Source organism: Pomacea canaliculata, linkage group LG3 (assembly GCF_003073045.1).
Source record: "Pomacea canaliculata isolate SZHN2017 linkage group LG3, ASM307304v1, whole genome shotgun sequence".
Lineage (NCBI taxonomy): Eukaryota > Metazoa > Mollusca > Gastropoda > Architaenioglossa > Ampullariidae > Pomacea > Pomacea canaliculata.
In genome coordinates this window covers 30,889,076-30,908,486 of record NC_037592.1, presented here as the reverse complement: position 1 = coordinate 30,908,486, position 19,411 = coordinate 30,889,076, and the positions used below count along the sequence as shown (strand labels likewise).

At 40.2% G+C, this 19,411-nt stretch overlaps 2 protein-coding genes across 2 annotated transcripts; both read right to left on the bottom strand.

The window, feature by feature from the left end:
• Window positions 1-2,567: 2,567 nt before the first annotated feature.
• Window positions 2,568-10,681, bottom strand: LOC112560012. The gene is made up of 5 exons (XM_025231557.1): window positions 10,071-10,681; window positions 8,299-8,446; window positions 7,139-7,322; window positions 6,173-6,387; window positions 2,568-4,762 (listed from the first exon to the last, which is right to left on the bottom strand). Exons 1-4 carry the CDS (start codon window positions 10,264-10,266, stop codon window positions 6,205-6,207), a joined length of 711 nt encoding a protein of 236 aa, XP_025087342.1. The 5' UTR covers window positions 10,267-10,681; the 3' UTR covers window positions 2,568-4,762; window positions 6,173-6,204.
• Window positions 10,682-13,925: 3,244 nt separating this feature from the next.
• On the bottom strand, window positions 13,926-17,788 carry LOC112560011. The gene is made up of 5 exons (XM_025231556.1): window positions 17,482-17,788; window positions 16,697-16,844; window positions 15,803-15,987; window positions 15,083-15,298; window positions 13,926-14,729 (listed from the first exon to the last, which is right to left on the bottom strand). The coding sequence occupies exons 3-5, from the start codon at window positions 15,902-15,904 to the stop codon at window positions 14,079-14,081; spliced, it is 969 nt and encodes a 322-aa protein (XP_025087341.1). The 5' UTR covers window positions 15,905-15,987; window positions 16,697-16,844; window positions 17,482-17,788; the 3' UTR covers window positions 13,926-14,078.
• Between the last annotated feature and the right edge of the window lie 1,623 nt (window positions 17,789-19,411).

The window sequence follows — 19,411 nt, the reverse complement described above, 5'->3', positions numbered from 1 at the left end:
TGTGTGCTGTTAGCCTTGGGCAGTGTTCCTAATTAATTCTAATATTAAATTGATTATTAAAAGGTATCTAGTATTATTGATGAGGCTGAGCCATCACTACTTGTTTTTGCCTCGGCCAGTGTGTCTATGGTGTATTTGTCTATGTGGTGTATTGGACTAAATGAACGGAGGCTTCGCTCTGGTTGACTTGCAGACTTGATGATGTATACCTAAATTAGAAACTTTGCAGTCGTCTTCATACTTTAAAGTAAAACTATGGCTTTAGTCGCTGACATATCTATTGCATGCCCTCACATTGAAGATAAAGAATGGACGCCGCTGGGGATCTCGTGCAGGGAGACGAGGACGTGCAGTTGCTCCTCAAAAGGACACAAGGAAGGGACCCTTCTCTTTCTTGCCTCACATGACGCCCTCCCCAAGCTTGCGCTATGATTATCCAAACAATAACAACGACATGTGCTGATCTCAATAACATTATTTCAAATCATTTGAGAGACCATGAACCAGCAATAACTACATGTTTATGATATCACAGATAATTCAAAGTCTCCGCAACCAAAGTTAGGCTGCCGGGTGACTAGTCCAGTGGCAGGCCTGACGAGAGGGGCTGACAGGGTCTGGTCCTTACCCGGGAAAAGCCATTTATATGCGCGGCTATTCAAGGGGGCCCGGCCTTTCAGTGATTTTTTTTTTTTTCTCCTTTCTTTTCTTTTAAAGAAAGGTCTAAGGACAGAACACCCAAGCATTACACATGCAGAAACCGTTGAGTTTCAAGTCTGTAGAATAATAAACAATTTCGTGTACTGGCCTGTCGTGAGATTTACGATTACAAGTACAAGGGGCCCGGAGAGGTCGTCTGTCCCGGGGCCCGGGCTGGCTCTCGGCGGCCCTGTCCAGTGGTAGAGCCCCCGTGGGGATTGCTGATATCAATTTATAATGTCAAGAAAGGCTCCCTTACCTCTGGTCTATAAGCAGAAGCACATTTATATTGCGCCTATCTCCAGCATCTGCCAGACTTACAGCGTTTTACATACAGGCGCGCGAGCACACCTTTCAGGGCAGGTGTAAACTGTATCTAATGAACAAGCTTACAGAAAAACATAATTGTACATTGCACATCAAAATACAAAGGTGATTAAGGGGGTGCTATAGAATTGCTATAGAATATATTGGGAGGAACGATGTGTAACCAGAAGTTGATTTCAGCGTGCACAATTCATTTGAAAAACTAATCCAGGCTACAAGTGTTCCAATGCACTCCACAGTTCCAGTCACAGAACATATCTAATAGGTAACAGTCGTGCTTTTTGTTTGTTTTGGTGTTGATAGGGTTGCCTGCAGAATGTTGAAAAACTATGACGAGCTTACATGGGAATCAGTACAAATCCACCGATATATTACCGTATAGACGTTCAACTGTTCGTAATCCTTCAGGACACAAATACAAAGTCTTTCATAGATCGTTCTATTCTAGTGCTCTACGAATGGTCGAACCCCCGTGATAATCTTCAGCAGAAAAACTGATACAATGAAAGTTTGGCACCTGTTCAGCCGCAGGGGAGGTGGGATGATTTGTGGCAGAGTTGAACATCGAGCCATACATCAAGCCAACAAGTGAAAGCCAGTCACATTCCACTCGGTGCCTACCTCTAGTACTCAGGTACGGCCCTGATAACAAAGCCAGGTACGATATAAATCATTGTTTTGCCTTTTTAAGCCATAGTTGAGAATTTTTGTTTAGTTGTCCATGGATTTTTTTAATTTAGGGTTTTAAAACTTCTTAGACATCAAACTTTAATAGACTTGACTGGAATCATCAGGGGAAGAGGAGAGTTGAGAGACCGAAGCAGACTTGGAAAAGAACAGTAAAGAGCGAGGCAAGGGACGTCGGAACCACGTGGTAGGTCTGTATTGTTTCGTGCATGAACATGGTGTCTTATGTCTGACGTCTTGTGTGCGTCATTTGTTCCACGTCACTTGAAGCAGAAAAAGACGTCATACACAACAGAAAACAATTGCTGTAAAAATAGCCAAATGAGCATGAAAACAACGGTCTTCGTCCGCCATCTTCTTTATAACTCTCTCAGTGACATTCCTCTGAACTTGTGCCTCTTCGATTCGATTCACTTACAAATATTTTCATCGTCATCGTCATCTGCGGGACTCGTCGAGCGTTGTGTGTGTGTGCAATACCTCGTGGGTATACAAGGTAAGAAGAGTACGCAGATGTATGCCGGGATTGCTGTGGTGATGATGGCTGTGGCTAGTGTGGTAGAATCAAAGAACACTGATCTCGTTTTTAAAATTCTTAAAGACTGCTTCATTTAGAAAGCTTGCATTTGTCCTTACTTTTGTTTAAGCTATGAACCAGTGGTGCAATCATCTGTATATAGTTTCGAAATATCTCTGAGGGAAAATGGCCTCTGTGGACGATTTTATATGTAAATATAGCATAAACGATAAACGTTATCTGCAACTTAGCCCCAGATCATCTGAAGAGCTCATAGACAGAAACTGCTTTGCAACGCGACACGAACCATCTCTCTCTCTCGCAATTAACTAAAACGATATCTTGGATAATTTTATTTCATATTCTTTTAAAATACAAAACCAAATTAATAATTGCATGTTTTCAATATCACAGATTTCTTGCAATTTGTCTGCACAAGCAGGAACAGATGTATCAGTTTTTAAGAACTGTTCAGTGTTATTTGAGCAGACGACCAGGCCTCTTCTATTCGTTTCTGTGGTACCATTCTCCATCCACAGCTACTGATTTGGTAAGTAAACTGTTCCGAAGTGACCTAGAGGCTGTTTGCTTGTTTGTTTGTTTTTTTTAAACTACGTGCATTGATGAAACTGTTTGTGCACACGCGTAAAGTGATTTTTGTTCTGTGTTTGTTAACGACCTGGGTAAAACATGCGCTAAATACATACATTTCATGCGAGAACAAAAAGAAAATTCTGACATTAGGCTGTACTTTACGAAACACACACACTCTCTCTCTCTCACACACACACACATTTATGTACGAATACATGTTTATATATTTCAATAAAAAATATTTTACAAAATTACAGTAAATAGGCCAACAAATTATGCTTCTGCTGTCAGTGACAGATGAGTTTTGCGTCCTTTGGAAATTAAAGTAAGCTTCATCGTATGTAGAAAATTTTCACACTCAATCCAGGAACTATCAAAAATTACAATTTTCTGTTGTGATCTGAAGATTTTACAATTACAATTCGAGAACTGGGTACTTCTGGTCACATACTGACAGTCTCCTGTGCATCATCACAGCGCGAGTACAGATGTCAAATGTCAGCTAGTATGTGGAATGTCGAGTCAAGGTAGAGACAGGTTTAAAAACTGTAATGTACGCAGTTTGTTGATGAGTAAGTACATGTCGTCGACACAGAAATGTTCCTAAACTGTATGTGACAGATATGTTAAATTCATCTTCAGGTAAAAACAAATCTTCCGATATACAATTTTTTGTGGTACTGTATAATCTAGTGAAACTAAAGAGAAACAAACAAATGTGGTCTCAATAAGAACCTTCTAAATTGAACAAATAATGTCATCACAATCATCGTATAAATATTTACCATGTCATACATGACAGTATATACAAGATTTTACAATGAACGCGGTATATATATATTGATATGTTTGAGTAACTAAAAACGGCAAACACGGCATTTATGATTCTTCCATTGACTGTAGTTCAACAAACATAGGACACCATTATTGTCAACGTATTCCTCTATTTCTACACTTTAAAAAAAATCTGTTTTATTATGTTAGATAAAATATTTTCCAGCAGAAGTCCATAAGAACTCCAGACCTAGTATATACATTCTCCCGCACAGCGTCTTACAATGCTAAAGAAAGAAAATCTTTGCATAGATGCCAAAATCGCGTGGCTGCTTCATTGCCGCAAACTCACCAAAAGGATTTTATGAAATTTCCTTCATTCAGTAAAGTCTGCTTTCGAAGAACTAACTCTTTAAAACAATTTGCGTACTTCACTTTTGTTTTAGGTGACTACGAGAAATGCCACAATGAGTAGGGACAGCACCACCCAGGGACAACACCTCTCTGCGCCGTTTGTGGAGACGATCTTTGACGGCCCCTGTGTACTACTCACCACGTTGATTGTCTGTTCCGTTGAGTAAAATATCAACTGACAGTTTATGTCGGAACAAGCTTGAAACTTTTGCATCCATGCCCTCTGATTGTTAATCATTATGCTTGTATCGCTCCTGCTAAGAACTTGTCCTGCCGTGATGACAGCTTCCCTAGTGTTCACTCGGGTGACCAGTCGTTCTTTTGCAGGCCGTAGGTTTGTTTGTCAACAAACAGAAGCGACACGTTGAAAACATTGTTGTCTGGCGTTTTGGTGCCGTAAGCAAACCACAGAACTTCTTGTACATCCCAGCCCAGCAGTCTGCTGATAGACAGCGCCCCCTTGTTCGCCAGGTCGTGGTAAAGGCGCTGCTGGTTGGTCTCCCCCAGCCACACGCCGTCGGTTGTAGCACGTCGAGCTCGCGATGATCTCGTGTCGGACACGTGACGAGAGTGACGCTTGAGTGTGGTCGCCATGACAAATGGAGTCTTCTCCAAACTCTCTTGATTGATGAAAGGCCTGGAGACAGGTGATACATCACGCTTCCGGCGAGAGAGGGGAAGTTTCAATCTGATGTTCATCAAGTACATGGTGGGATCGAAGGACAGGTCACCCGTGCAGCTCAATCTCGTCTGTAAAAGTACAATGTCATATATAATGTTTTACATCATGGCATATATACAATGTCTTTTTTTAATTTACGTCTGTATTCTGCTGCTCTCCTTTTCCACATAAATTAGGTAATTCTAGTATGATTTAGGTGTTTTCAACAGATTGAGATAGTTTAGTTTATTCCTTGTTACTCTCGAAGAGCATAGGGACGCTTCCCGACCAGGACCTTGTGTGTACTTCTGCGGTTTCTGCAACAGCGTTTTTTTAAAACACGAGTGGGATGTTAGCCCAAAGCAAAGACCCCAACCTGGAGGGCCAGGGTGCAACATTTTAGTCTGGCCTCTCCCCTGACAGACCTGTTGGCTTGGTTAGACCTGCCAGGAGCACATTGCGCCCACCGACATAGCCTGTGGATGGACAAGCCACCACACCACACAAGGTAAGTTGTACCAACTGGTGGTGGGAGATACTAATACTACTCGTATTTTAAGCATTCAATGTGTGTCCATTTGGTGATCGCCTTTATGCGATATTTATTGTTTTGGTCCCTTAAAGACTTTTGTGGTGTAACTGTTTAAAAAATTAATAATAATACCTCGAAAATGTGCAGAGTGATTTTCTGAATCTTAATGAGTAAAGCCTTTTTCAGACGATTTACCATTCTATGTGTTTGCAACAAGCGAAAGAAGAACTTTTGTGTAGCCGGTTGTTCTAAGGAAGGAATTTTAAAAGAAAATAGTAAGAGAGAAAGAAGAAAGAAGAAGAGAGAGAAGGAGACTTGAAATCCAAAATAGCATGAAATCCTTTTTTCAAAGCTTGTCTAATTTAAACTTGATTTTAAATTTTCATATGTTCACGTAAATCCTATCTTGTTAATGCTTTATTTGCAATGCACAGGGTTGTCCATGGGACATATTTTTCTATCCCGTCCCATCCCATCCCATGGCAATGCCTGTCCATCCCATCCCACGGGATGTTTCCCATGATTCCCATGGTAATGGACAACACTGAAAACCACTTTTCGGCTTTTGTTCTATAATTCCTGCTACTTCACATACAATAGATGATTCAGAGGAAAGATTTAAATCCTTGATGAATGAAATAACAGTAAATTTATCAATATCAAGTATCGACTACCATGGGAAATACAAATGTGTGCTGTCGGGACGTTTCCCATGGGATGGGATTCCTATGGACAACACTGGCAATGCACATCTGCTTATCAGTGTTTTAATTATCTGTTAACGGCCGGTGACCTCAAAGTGCCAGTTACCGTTAGTATTAGTGATAACATTCCTCTACGATACTCTTTGAGCCAGATGATGATGATAAATGGTGGACTCAATCATCATGCTTTATTTTTTTTAATTATTTTCCAGAGCAACACAGAAAACACTGGTGATATTGTATTATTTTAAACAAATGCTTACTCTCAGGAGTCCCAGAAGGCTCTCCACGAAACTCATACCCAAGATGTCCCTGGTCCTCCAGAAAATCTTCCAAAAGTCAGCAGACGACACCTGCATATTCCATAATCACTTTGATACGGTTTTGAATAGCAGCCTGCCTGCTTCTCGTACGCATGCGCGCTGACGTCAGAGCACGTGAAGCTTTCATAAGGTAGCAGCAATGGTGCCAGTTCCACCTGAAAATAGGATCCGACACTTATGTCCCCATCATGTTGGAATACATTGCGAAAATGCTATCATCCCACAATTAAACAATTTTCATTTTGCTTAATGTACAGCCACAAACTTTATGTTTCTATGTTGGAAAAATATTTAATGTATTACTTTAATTATATTACTCGTAACCGTTTAGTAACTCCTTTAAATGCACTGGATCTCATCTGCCTACCTCTAAACTCTGTGCACGTGACAAGGACAATAAGGCATTCTCAGAATGAAGGAGCATATATCACGTGTTCTTACTTGGAGTTGACGCCTAACAATGTGACCATCATGGCAGGTACTAAGCTACGTGGTATAATACTGCTATAAAATAGTAGCGCTGACGACATGTGCGATGAGCAGAACTGTTTTGAGAATAATTTGTTTTTGATACTAGTTTGTATTTTGAGCCAAAATCAAGAGCGCCGAAAAGAGAAAACTTGAATAATTTGCCAATCATATTTTAACAAAAAGAAAAAAAGTTATACGGAGTTTTATTTTAAGCAAACCCGTCATTAAGTTTTTATTTAAGATCTCACTAGCTAAAGATTTTGTTATCTCGCCTGTATTGCATACTCAACTCGCTCACTTACTCAAAGAATGAGAGAAAAAAGAAACCAAGATGTCAATTTAGAAAATTTTGTACATTTAGCAGAATTTAGTAAAATTGTTGTGGGTTTCTGGTCGTCTTCTAAAGTACCCAAAGACGAGAAGAGTGTCTCTTACTTGGATACATCTTCTGGTGGCGTTCAGCCATTTTAGTCCAGTCTCTGTAACGCCCGTGTCCTTTCCTTCAGCAAGGGCGCATAACTTCTGGGAAAACGCCATGACGTAAGAGTCAAGTCCCCCTGAGCATCCTAGTTTTCTCTCCAAACATGTCAGGTACCAGCCACAGTCCGTGCCGGAAGGACTTCAATCAAAGATAAGAGATTGTTTGACTGAAAATGAGCATTGTGTAAATAACAGGTGACTTTACATTTTAGCTACAAATAAAATTGTGGCCGTTGAGAATCACACCCGTCGCCTTTGTACGAAAATAGAACTTTATTCACTGTCGCATGTCACAACCTGTTCTTTTACGATCTTTATGTTAAACGAGTAGGGTGGGTGCACTCTCGCCGTGCTAACTTGAAATAGTTAAAGATGTCGATAATGATCCTTGTTGCTGAATTTGAAAGAGATATGCTTTGGCTGAAGAGGACGGTGTAGCTGAATGACCTTACGGTAAGAGTTCGGGTAAATTTATGTGACTGAGTATGAAAGTCGCGAGGTAAAAACATTGTCAAGGAAAAAATTCCCAAGCGATACACTCAGCTTTAATGGATTAAAATTATGGGTGTCAGGAGATTTGTTTATTGCTGGAGAGATCCACGCCGGGTCATAATGTGCCTGGGGAGGATTCGTCAGGACACCCTCCTGCCTGGAGATCAGTTCAACCTCGTGTAAGGGGACAAATAGATGCAGGTTTAAAGAAATGCTTGTCAATTGTGAAAAGCTTTATCTTTTATTGTCAACAGGTGTATGGTCTTGTTTTCTGATGCCTTTTATCGCTCGCCTCGAGTTGGTGAAAGCCTGTTAAATGTGTTATCTGTGTACTTGTGTGCGGGTGTGAAACGGGTGGCGCGACGCCTACATTCGAGGATCATTAATTTGTCTGAGCACATTTTTATTATTATTAAAAGACAAGATCTACTACACATATTTCAATCTTTTTGTTGTAAAGTATCGAGTTTATGAGATGAGTGTATTACGTACTGTGATTTTATATAAGGATCATGCAACGATAATACAAGAGATAGTAAGTTGGATGAAGAACAGTGACACGGGATATATATTGCATGGAGGGTTAAGGGGGAGAGAGAGAACAAATAATGTGCATGTTTTACCTATAGCACTCTGAGGAGAGGGTAGGACTTGGGGTCGAAGTCGAAGTGCATTGACAGTCCGAGCTGACAGCCCCACTCTCCTTGTCATACACTTCCAGCATACACTGATAGTAGCAATAATAAGCACCGCTCAGACAGAAGTGAACTCCTGAAAACAACAGTTTTGTACAAACAGATGAGATAGGTCCGGGCATCAGATTAAACACATACTTAACCATCATATGATGAGGAAGACAGATAAAAACCTTTACACGCAAGAAGAATATATTTATGTACTCACCTGCAGCTTTTGGCATGCATCCTTATAAAGATTTTTCGTCAGAAGCTATAGGTTGAGTGACTTGGAAACTACAGAGAGGGAGGAGTATGGTGAAACGATTGTTGACAAATTGTAGGCTAGTTGTGACTGGGACACTACAGTGTTTTTCGAGAGAAAATCCTCAGATTTCGGTTCTCATTCCTCATTGTCTACACCTGTTTTCATCTATGCGCGCCTGTTATGAAATTTCTTCAGCGAAATAATGAAATGTGTTGGTTATGCAACTAAGTTTATTTTATGTGCACTGTACAGATGACACGATAAAATGTTTACCGTTGCTTACCTTTCCTATTACTTGTGGGAAAAAAATATCCATATTTGTTGCTTACTGTCGTCTTTTCTCGGAATAATAGTCTACTTCATTTCTAAAGTATGACTGTTTACAGGAAAATTTGGCGTCTGTGTGCGAGGAAAAATGAGTTATCAAATGACTGCATGACTGGCAATGCTGAAGGTATGAGGATGTGAAACTAGTTAGCTAAAGCGGTTGTGTCAGCGGTGGTGGTGACCTTCAACCCCACGAACCACTGTCGCTGCATGCGACACAGAAAATGTGTCAACGTGTGTATGTCCCACACAGCCATTGAGTCTGCTTTTGTTTACTTTTCCTCTCCTACAGATATAAATAGCTACAGGTGTACAACGCAAGGTCCTCCCCTCCTCATTATTCATAGCCTCTTTCTTTGATTCGTGACCTGTGGAGCCGAAGCATAAAGGTCAAGGCCTCAGGTGTGTATTGACCTTTTTACCTGCACACACCTGCCATGCCTCTCAGCTTGTGGCTGGCTCAAATTTGAAAATGCACAGTGAAGACAAACTACAACCGTGGAGTGGAGTGGTGGAGAGGAAGGGGAAGTAATAAATTTAATAATAATAGCAAAGCTTACAGTTATTAAGCGAGCAATTAGATTTTAACATTAAAAAACAAAACAAAGTAATTAGACCTTTTCATAAAGTTTTATGCTATTGTCATAGAACCTTAATTCTTTTTAATTTTGTAGTCATACAGCAGTTATCTAATCGCGGTTAAAAGCGTCGAATTTCAGGCTGATAGCTAACATTGTAGCTGATATCAAGACAATACAAATGTAGACAATGTACAGCTTACACCATTTCGTAATATCAGGATATAGACACACACGCACGTAGACCCTATATATATCCCGTGCAATAATAAATGTACAATGACGTCATTGTAAAACTAATATAAGTATCAAATCACGCAGCAAAATATTACTGTATTCCCCCCCCCCCTCTAAACATAATTCAATTTTCCTTTTTCGTGAATAAGATTTAAAGATCCCAGGTTAGTAATTTTAATTATATGTATACATTCTTACAGGTATGCCAACTGAAAAAGACAGACGTACATACAAAACACTAAGTTTTTCTAAGACGTAGATAGAATACCGCGATAGAGACAGAACACAGGGCGACATAGGACTATTCTTACCTTTCGACTTCTGGAGGATGTAACTGTTGGTATGACACGTTGCATACTGATACTGGTTGTTATAAAGGGATGACCGTATACAACCGACGTTTCCCGCAGGCCCTCCGCTTGGGTCACAGGCACAGTTTACCTCCGTCAGCAGCAGAGACACAAGCACAGGTAGTCCGACAGCAGCGAGAAACCGCGACGTCGACATCTTAACTCGTAGGACACACCGGCCTGGCACACCTGTCGACTGTTAAAGGACGAACAAATGCTCAACCACACCTCCTAACACTGTCGAGCTATTCTCCACAGACCTTCCATGTCCTGTTGTGTTTGACAACCACTAAGTTTAAAAATATACTGTCAGAGAGCCCTCGTAGTCGACGATCAAGATTTGAAAATATACGACGCCATGGGCCCTGGCTTGTCACCTGCACATCTTGTACTGCACGAGTTGTCTGCCTTTGGGCTTTGAAAGCCTGAGGAGCGTCGCACGAGGTCACTGGGGGTCACGATAGTCACCCAGCAGCTAACGGATAGTAAGTAAACTCACGGATACGCGTGTAACACAAAGACACAAGCTCCACGTAACAGAAGAGGTATGCAGCTACACAGTACGGGCCTGAGTCAGGTGCTATATATAGACACAAGGTATTTTCATTATTCAGTACACGATCGGCAGGTGGTTAGAAGGAGTCTCTGCCTTATGGACAAGTTCGGAGAATTATGCATGCGACCTTTAACCCCAGGTGGCATGTACACCACATCTTTGTCGGCTGTTGTTACGGATATCGATGTAAGCTCTTCTCCAAAATTCAATCAATAAATAGATAAAACGATCGTCGTCATCGCTGTGTACCTGAGTGTACAGCTCAGACCAACAATATTTTTTTATGGATTTTCATAGGATGAGTAAATGAACAAGCTTTGACTTGTAAAAATTTGTTTTGGTGTATTAGTTTACTTATGCATGCATTCCTGTGCGTGCGTGTGTGTGTGTAGACATTTGTCAATGTCATTTACTCCTCAACCAGAAGAAGATACGTGTACTAAATATTTATGATTATTATTAATAAAAATTTTCCCTGCACCGCAACAAACAGACAATTGTTCGTTAGGCTAAATAATTTATTTTACTAGACTGTCTCGTCCAAAAACTAATTATAAACATATATTTTACAGACTCCAAGCACCATGTTTTTACTAATTTTAGTAAGAAGAAATTTTACACCGTCACTAACATTAAGAGTGGGAAATTCTAGTTTTTGTATTCGTTATGTAGCACCGAGATTTGCTCTGTAAACAACGTTGTAGTGATTCTGTAGTGGTTAAAACATCTGCTCGTCACCACTGCAGTCACATGCAGGTTCTGGGTTCAAATTTCTGTGTATGTAACATCTGTTTGCAGGGCTGGGTGTCGTGGGTTTTCCCTGGGTATTTCAGTTTTCCTCCCCCTCGCTCTCCCACATAGTGCGAAATCACAGCAAGGTGAAAGTATCTTCCTACTTAATCAACCAGTCAATCAACCAGTTTGTTAGCCACCCAGCTGTCTTTACCGACACATGCTAACGTAAAGAGAAGGGTTGGAAAGATTAGTGTTGTACTATAAACTGTCGCAAGGGTACATTACAAAAAAAAATTTAAAAAAAAAAAAAGCAGGAGGAAAGTTAGCTTTCCCTAAAAACTCGGAACTTGTTCGCAATACAAACATTGCAATGATAGCAAACTCACTGATATGCTGTCGACATTTCGAATCAGTCCATGTTTAATCAGCTAGATCGTAACATTGTATCGTGGGTATGAAAGTCAGTGAAGGCACACCAGTCTCACCTCAACAAACAGAAAACCACTTATATACAGTGTTCGCTCGAACATCTTTGCCAGACTTGGAGTAAAGTAATGTAAAAGATGCGTGCTGCTTGCATAGGATAATTATTCCGAAATAATAGTTGGCAGAAAGAGGCTTATAAATGTGAAAATAAGCACTTTACAAAGATACACGTTAATAAATATCCACAAAGCTGTCGCAAAATAAGTATCTTTTTATTTTCAAGACCAAACCTTTGCAGAGACAGAGAAATATACACAGGGTTTTAGCTACAGCCTTTAAATCTTGCCGTCAGGTGGTTGCCAAATTAAAAAAAATATATAAAGCAACAAATAAGAAATAAAACTTTTACGACCAGCATAAGAAGGACCGAAGGATAAACAACAGTGGTGATGACTAACAAAAGACAAATACAGAAAATGCTTAAAGGAACCAAGTAACTAGGACTGACAGTATCACGATTTTTTCAAAGGAAAACGAGTAGGAAAGTACAATAAACGAAAGGACTAGCATTAATGAGTGCACTGAGCAGTAATACTCAAGGAAGAGAAGAGTCTTCAGTTGACATTTGAAGGATTCAATGGTGGGTATGTGGCGGATGTGGAAAGAGAGAGCAGCAATCAAATCAAATATGATTTTGTTTTTGTGTTCAAGAATAGTAAATTGAAGTCCGAGTGTGCTGAGTAAGTGCACTCTTCTCTTTCTCTGCGATATCCACACATAAAAACACAATAAAAGCCATCATTATGATTGTAGAGGTAGCATCAAACTATTCTTTCTCTAACGGTGACTCATCGGTCGACGACTTGCAGTCCTCTATGCATGTCTTGATGGCTCTCATATTATAGTGAATATGATAATATATTAGAGTGAATACGCATCTGTGATGCTCAGTGTGTAGAACTGTGATTCTGATCTGTTTGTTTTAATGTTAAAGATTAGCCTTGTTCAAACTGCTAAGCTGTACCCAGTGGTATAACTTCTACTCTGGTAAATAAGAAATGAGAAGCTAAATCCCTACCTGTGTCAGTGAACTCGGAGAGATTTCGTTGTGTAACCGCGAGTTGATTGTTTAAGGTTCGATTCCAATGTAGTCAACGCTTCAAGACATGTTCAACAGACAAGAGGTGAGCATTAAGTCAGCATTATGAGAAAGATTCTTCTGATTATAAATTAAAGTTGGAAAAGTTTAGATATATGTCTACTCTTAGAAAACAGACCTTCTTCAAAGACTTGACGCAGTGGAGAAATGTGGGGATGAGAAGCTAGATAGGCAGGAAACCTCACAAAGACTGCGTCTGATAGTATTCTCGAATCTGGCACAAACAGTCATAAAATACGTGCTAAGATTGCTATCTATCTCTTTAACTTATGTGACATCACACCTGACAGCGTGTGACACTTACGTCTCAACTTTCGTAGTAATACATTGGAAATGTAACCGCTCTTGAACACACAGCACAAACCTTGCACAGAGCAAAATGTAGACCCATGATCATGAGACTTTCTCAAAGGGGACACAAAGATGGCATCATAACGAAGAGAGAACAAAGGCAGTTACTGCTGCATGTAATCAAACGGACAGACAATGTAAAACTTTGAAGTAGTACAGAGAGAGACGAATGCGTGGCGAGAAGGGCATCTAGTAGTTAAAAGGTTTGCTTGTTAAACATGTCATATATTCTGCAATATATTCAGCTTTTACAAAGAATGCAGTGTGTGTGTGTGTGAACGAGAAAGATTCATCAACAGCAGTGAGCGGAAACACGACATTTATTATCTTTCAGTTAACTGTAGGTATGCAAACATGTGATAACATTATTGTCATTGTATTCTTCCATTGGTTTACAGTTTTGATTTACAAATTTATTCAGTTAAGAAAAAATGTAGTTTGCAGCAAAAATGCCTACAAACTCCATGAAAATTATACATGCTTTTAAAAATGAGTGTTCTGCCCCAAAGCTTAGGTGTCGAAAACAATAAAATTCTTTGCACAATGCCAACATCATGAAGTCGTTTGTTCATATTAAACTTAAATTTATTCGTCTGGAGAAGTCTCATTTCAAACTGATCAATGTTCAAAAATTGGTTTTGCATTATTCACTTGTTTTTTCAAATGACTGCGAGAAAGAATATCACCTCTGCTGCAGTCAGTACTGACAACTGAAGCCATTGACCACACCTGTCTGCGCCACTTACAGGTAAGCTCTTTGTCGGCTCTGTGTACTCACCGCGCTGTCTGTCTGTTCCGTTGTGTAAAATACCAACTGACAGTTGATGTCGGAACAAGCTTGAAACTTTTGCATCCATGCCCTCTGATTCTTGATCATTATTCTTGTATCGCTCCTGCTAAGAACTTGTCCTGCTTTGATGACAGCTTCACTAGCGTTCACTCGGGGTGACCAGTCGTTCTTTTGTAGGCCGTAGGTTTGTTTGTCAACAAACAGAAGCGACACGTTGAAAACATTGCTGTCTGGCGTTTTGGTGCCGTAAGCAAACCACAGAACTTCTTGTACATCCCAGCCCAGCAGTCTGCTGATAGACAGCGCCCCCTTGTTGGCCAGGTCGTGGTAAAGGCGCTGCTGGTTGGTCTCCCCCAGCCACACGCCGTCGGTTGTAGCACGTCGACCTCGCGATGATCTCGTGTCGGACACGTGACGAGAGTGACGCTTGAGTCTGGTCGCCATGACAAATGGAGTCTTCTCCAAACTCTCCTGATTGATAAAAGCCCTGGAGACAGACGGTACATCTCGCTTCCGGCGAGAGAGTGGAAGTTGCAGTCGCATGTGTATCAAATGCATGGAAGAGTCAAAGGGCAGCAAGCCACCAGTGCAGCTCAACTTCGTCTGTAAAAGTACAGATAGATATTTTACACGATGCTCTTATTTAATTTAATATATTTTTTTTTTCATTTACCTCACTGCGTTCTTTGTATTATAGTGTCCTGCATTACTCTAATTTTATAATGATTTGATCCGTTAGATAGACAGCAATGCATAATAAATAGTGCAAATAATCACATTTAAGGCATTATCAAATCATAAATAAACTTTGTCTGCTTCTACTACTTCAATTTGACGTTAACCTTTACGCTGTAAACTACTGTGGTGCACTCAATGACCCTGCTTTATTTCTTATTATTTTGTATGTTTCAGTTCTTAACACTGTTCTTACTGTATTATATTTAGCAAATGATTACTTTTAGGAGTCCCAGAAGGCTCTCCACGAAACTCAAGCCCAAGGTGTCTCTAGTCCTCCAGAAAATCTTCCAAAAGTCAGCAGACGACACGCTGCATATTCCCGATTCCTCCTGATAAGGTTTTGAATAGCAGCCTGCCTGCTTCTCGTACGCATGCGCGCTGACGTCAGAGCACGTGAAGCTCTCATAAGGCAGTAACAATGGTGCCAGCTCCACCTGAAAATAGGTCCGATATCATTCTATGCGATATTGTGTTGTAAGACCCACCGCACCTCATCATTTAAAACTATAATTTATTTTAAATGCACAAACTGCAGACTCTAGCTTTGTATGACGGAAAAAAATTAATGTATTACTGTAAACAATTCTTAAGCGCTTAGTAATTCCTTTAAATGTAAAGGACCTTATCTGTCTACACTCTAAATTCTGTGTTCTTGACGAGGACCATAAACTCTTCTTTTAATGAAAGAAGGCTATGCCATTTCTTCTTAGTCTCAATTAGGGGGTGATCTTTTGTGAAGGACTCGTTATCTAAAAGAAGACTTGTAAAACTTGCCAATTATTACAAAGTCTTCTTTTAGATATACAAGGGAATTACACGTGAACGAGGTCTCACAACTCAGATCACATGGTCTCAGCATGTCGACCAAATTTTATAAAATTATTGTGCGTTCGAATGTCATCTACAAAAGTACCCAAAGACAAAAGAGTGTCTCTTACTTGGATACATTTTCTGGTGGCGTTCAGCCATCTCAGTCCAGTCTCTGTAACGCCCGTGTCCTTTCCTTCAGCAAGGGCGCATAACTTCTGGGAAAACGCCATGACGTAAGAGTCAAGTCCCCCTGAGCATCCGAGTTTCCTCTCCAAACATGTTTAGGTACCAGCCACAGTCTGTGCCGGAAGGACTTCAATCAAAGATAAGAGATGGTTTTAATGAAAATCAGCATTGTGTAAATAAATAGTGCCTGAGCTCGTGACCGCTGAAAATTAACCGGTATCCATTGTCCATGTCACAAACAGAAACACACTGTAATTATCGTGAGAACCTGCGAGTCTACTGCTATCTTTGAATGGTTACGAAAATTAGATGTCAGAGGCCTCAGGATGTTGAAACAGACAATGCCTGTGTTAATTTGTTTGTGAAAAAACATGAGACAGCGAAGTAACCATAATTGTATCATGATAAATTAATTTTTAAAATGCAATTACCACTTGCTCAAAAGACACGATGTATTTTTCCCACGAAAAAGTGAACAGTATTTTGACAAAGTGATCAGTGCACTGCCAATATCAACTATCTTAACAACAATTTTCAAACACTAATCTGGAAGAAGAGTATAGTATAATCACAGCTCGCCAAATTGTCTTAAACACAATTATTTAACAGCAAAACTGAATGTAACTCTATAAATACAAAATTGTATTTAAATCTCGATATTGACATGTTTATAAAAAGCTACTTCATGAGCCTATTATTTATTGCAATTGTACACATCTATTGCGAACATACAAAGTCATTGCAAATTTGGGGAAGACCTAGTAAGGGGATGAGGGAGTGAAAAAGAAGTATTACATGATGGAGGGAGAAGAAAAGAAATAGCGTGTTCGTTTTACCTTTGACACCCTGACTGGAAGGTAGAACTTGGGGACGATGTCGAAGTGCACTGACAGTCCAAACTCACGGTCCCATTCTCCTTGTTGTACAAGTCCAGCATACACTGATAGTAGCAATAAGCACTGCTGTTGAGACAGTTGTGATTACCTGAAAGCAATACATTTTTGTACAAACAGATAATACAGTCGAAATTTCAAATAAATACCATTATACGTATAATATGAATTTTAAAGTGGTAGGAAGAAAGCTATGTCTTGACATTGACTCAAGAGACAGAGACACGGCAGAGACACGTATGGAGATGAGCCTGCTGATATGGGTGTACAGGTGATGACGGCTCTGACAACTTCCCTCTGTGCGACGAAACTTCCGTCATGCTCGTAGTAGTAGTAATAGTAGTAACCACCACCACCACCACCACCACCACCACCACCACCACCACCACCACCACCACCACCACCACCACCACCACCACCACCATTCTTAATATATATATACTCCAGTGCAATAGTAAATAATTTTATCATTGTAAAGCGGCTATAAATATCAAAACCCACAATTTTCTTCAGCAACATTCAGTTTTCTTTTTTTTTATGACAAACTTGGACAAGTCATAGCCTGTCACACTTAGTGAATGTGAATACGGGCTTGCGTGTATGCCAAAAGTAAGGTACAGAAATATATATGTATCCAAATAAAACATTATATATTGATAAAATTACGTACAATAATTCGTTACATAGAGAAAACAGACAATATAGGATTGTTACTAATAAAATCTTACCTTTCGACTTCTGTAGGATATAACTGCTGGTATGACATGTTGCATACTGATACTGGTTGTCATAAAGATCTGACCGTATACACCTCAGGCTGCCCGCGGGTCCCACACGCTGGATCACAGTCACCTTTTATCTCCTTCAGCAGCAGACACACAAGTAAAGGTAATCCAAGTGCAGCGAGGGACCTCGAAGTCGACATTTTTATCAGAGAAACTTGTCACACCTGTAACTCCTTGGAAACGAGTTCACTTTTATCTCCTGGATAAGCCAAGTCACTTCCCATAGAGTTATCCTACTCTGTCAGGCTTGTCTGCCACTAAGTGCCATTGAGGGTTAGGAAAAGTCGACTATGATTAATTCCTTTAATGGTAAAGGAGGCAGCTGGACAAAGTCACGTGACCCAAAACGGCTTCACCTGGCAGAAGGAGGACTTCACACCTGAAGACCTGCGCGTGTCGCACCAGACTTGAATCGCGCTGTCGTGAGCAGAGACAGAGAGAAATGACGAGAGTTTTTAATTTATGGTCTTAGCAAATTAGCTACAGCAAAGGTGTGAGAACCTGAGTACAGCACATTGCAAAACTTTTATCAAAGCCTACATACACATGCACATAGACAACTTTCCCGCTCCCCCTCCCCTCACCCAAATACATACTAGACATATAAATAAACTTTAATGTAAACACCAAAAATTTATGTTGTACATCCCCACCCATTACTATCATCGCCGACTAACCGACTAACACGTTTGTTGCTGGGGTACTGTACTTAAACAAGACAATAATTGTGTTGTTTGCAACACACATTATCACGTTAATGATGTAGAACACAAAAGAGTGTAGCCTATATGTATTTGGGAGAAAAGATTTAAATTGAGATTTGACAACGAATGTCATGACCGTAAAGAATTGTGATTTTATTGTCGGGATCCACCGTGTGCGCGATGTTCTGGTGTGGGACAAATAATTTTGCACTGATTTCTGTTGTATCTCAAAAGACATGTATATTTATTTGTATGTTTTGTTCATAGTGATGGGATGTAGCTTTTACCCTGATAAATGAAGAGAAGGCTAAAACTCAATCTGTGTCAGTGAGCTTCGGAAAATCTCGTTGTGTAACCTCAAAGTGGTTGTGAAAAGATGGATTCTGGTTTACGGACAACGCTTCAGAACATTTTCTAAAGACTAGAGGTAAGCATTAAGTTCAGCAATATCGGAAAGACTGTTAAATTTAATTTAGAGTTGGAAAAGTTACACTGTTGATATTTCAACACTTAACTGAAGCTTAATTGACTGTAAACTGACATTTTTCAATTCTTGATGATGCCAGACTTGACTCAATGGAGAAATGTGTGGTTGAGAAACTAGACAGGCACGAAACTTCCTCAAGCCAAAAAAACCTGTGTTTCATATTCCCGAACCTGACTAAGACAATCATAAAACATGTGCTAAGATTGTCCGCAATCTTAACCTCATGCAACCTTACGCAAAGTATGGCACTTCTGACATCTTCCGTTGTCATAAATAGGAAATTTGCGACAGCTCATGAATACACCACAAACCTTGCACACACAAAAATGCTAGACCTACGATCATTAAATTTTCTCACCTGGTACTTAAACTGCATGCTAATGAAGGGAGAACAACGGGAGCTTACTGTTGCTAAATACCGAACGGACAGAGAGCGTGAAAACGGAAACATAGAAAGGTATGCAAGTCTACTAATAGGGACAACAAACTCCTTTAAGAGGGGGACACTATTAAATCACTGTGAAGAGACAGAAGACGTGCAGTCTCGCAGGGTGTGGGCACAGCAAGCAGCAACATCAGCGACTTGAGACGACAGCGGCTGGCGTAGTCTGGCAAACTGTGTCATCAGCAGTTACCTGCACCACGCACTCCATGAAGTCGCGACTTACCTGTCTGACAGCAC

Coding starts and splice junctions, on each gene's coding strand:
- LOC112560012 (XM_025231557.1), bottom strand. CDS start 10,266: ATGTCGACGTCGCGGTTTCTCGCTGCTGTCGGACTACCTGTGCTTGTG. Junction 8,447..10,070: donor CATCCTCCAGAAGTCGAAAG/GTAAGAATAGTC, acceptor TGTTGTTTTCAG/GAGTTCACTTCTGTCTGAGC. Junction 6,388..7,138: donor CCACCAGAAGATGTATCCAA/GTAAGAGACACT, acceptor TCCTATTTTCAG/GTGGAACTGGCACCATTGCT.
- LOC112560011 (XM_025231556.1), bottom strand. CDS start 15,904: ATGGCGTTTTCCCAGAAGTTATGCGCCCTTGCTGAAGGAAAGGACACG. Junction 15,299..15,802: donor CCACCAGAAAATGTATCCAA/GTAAGAGACACT, acceptor ACCTATTTTCAG/GTGGAGCTGGCACCATTGTT. Junction 14,730..15,082: donor GCCTTCTGGGACTCCTAAAA/GTAATCATTTGC, acceptor GTACTTTTACAG/ACGAAGTTGAGCTGCACTGG.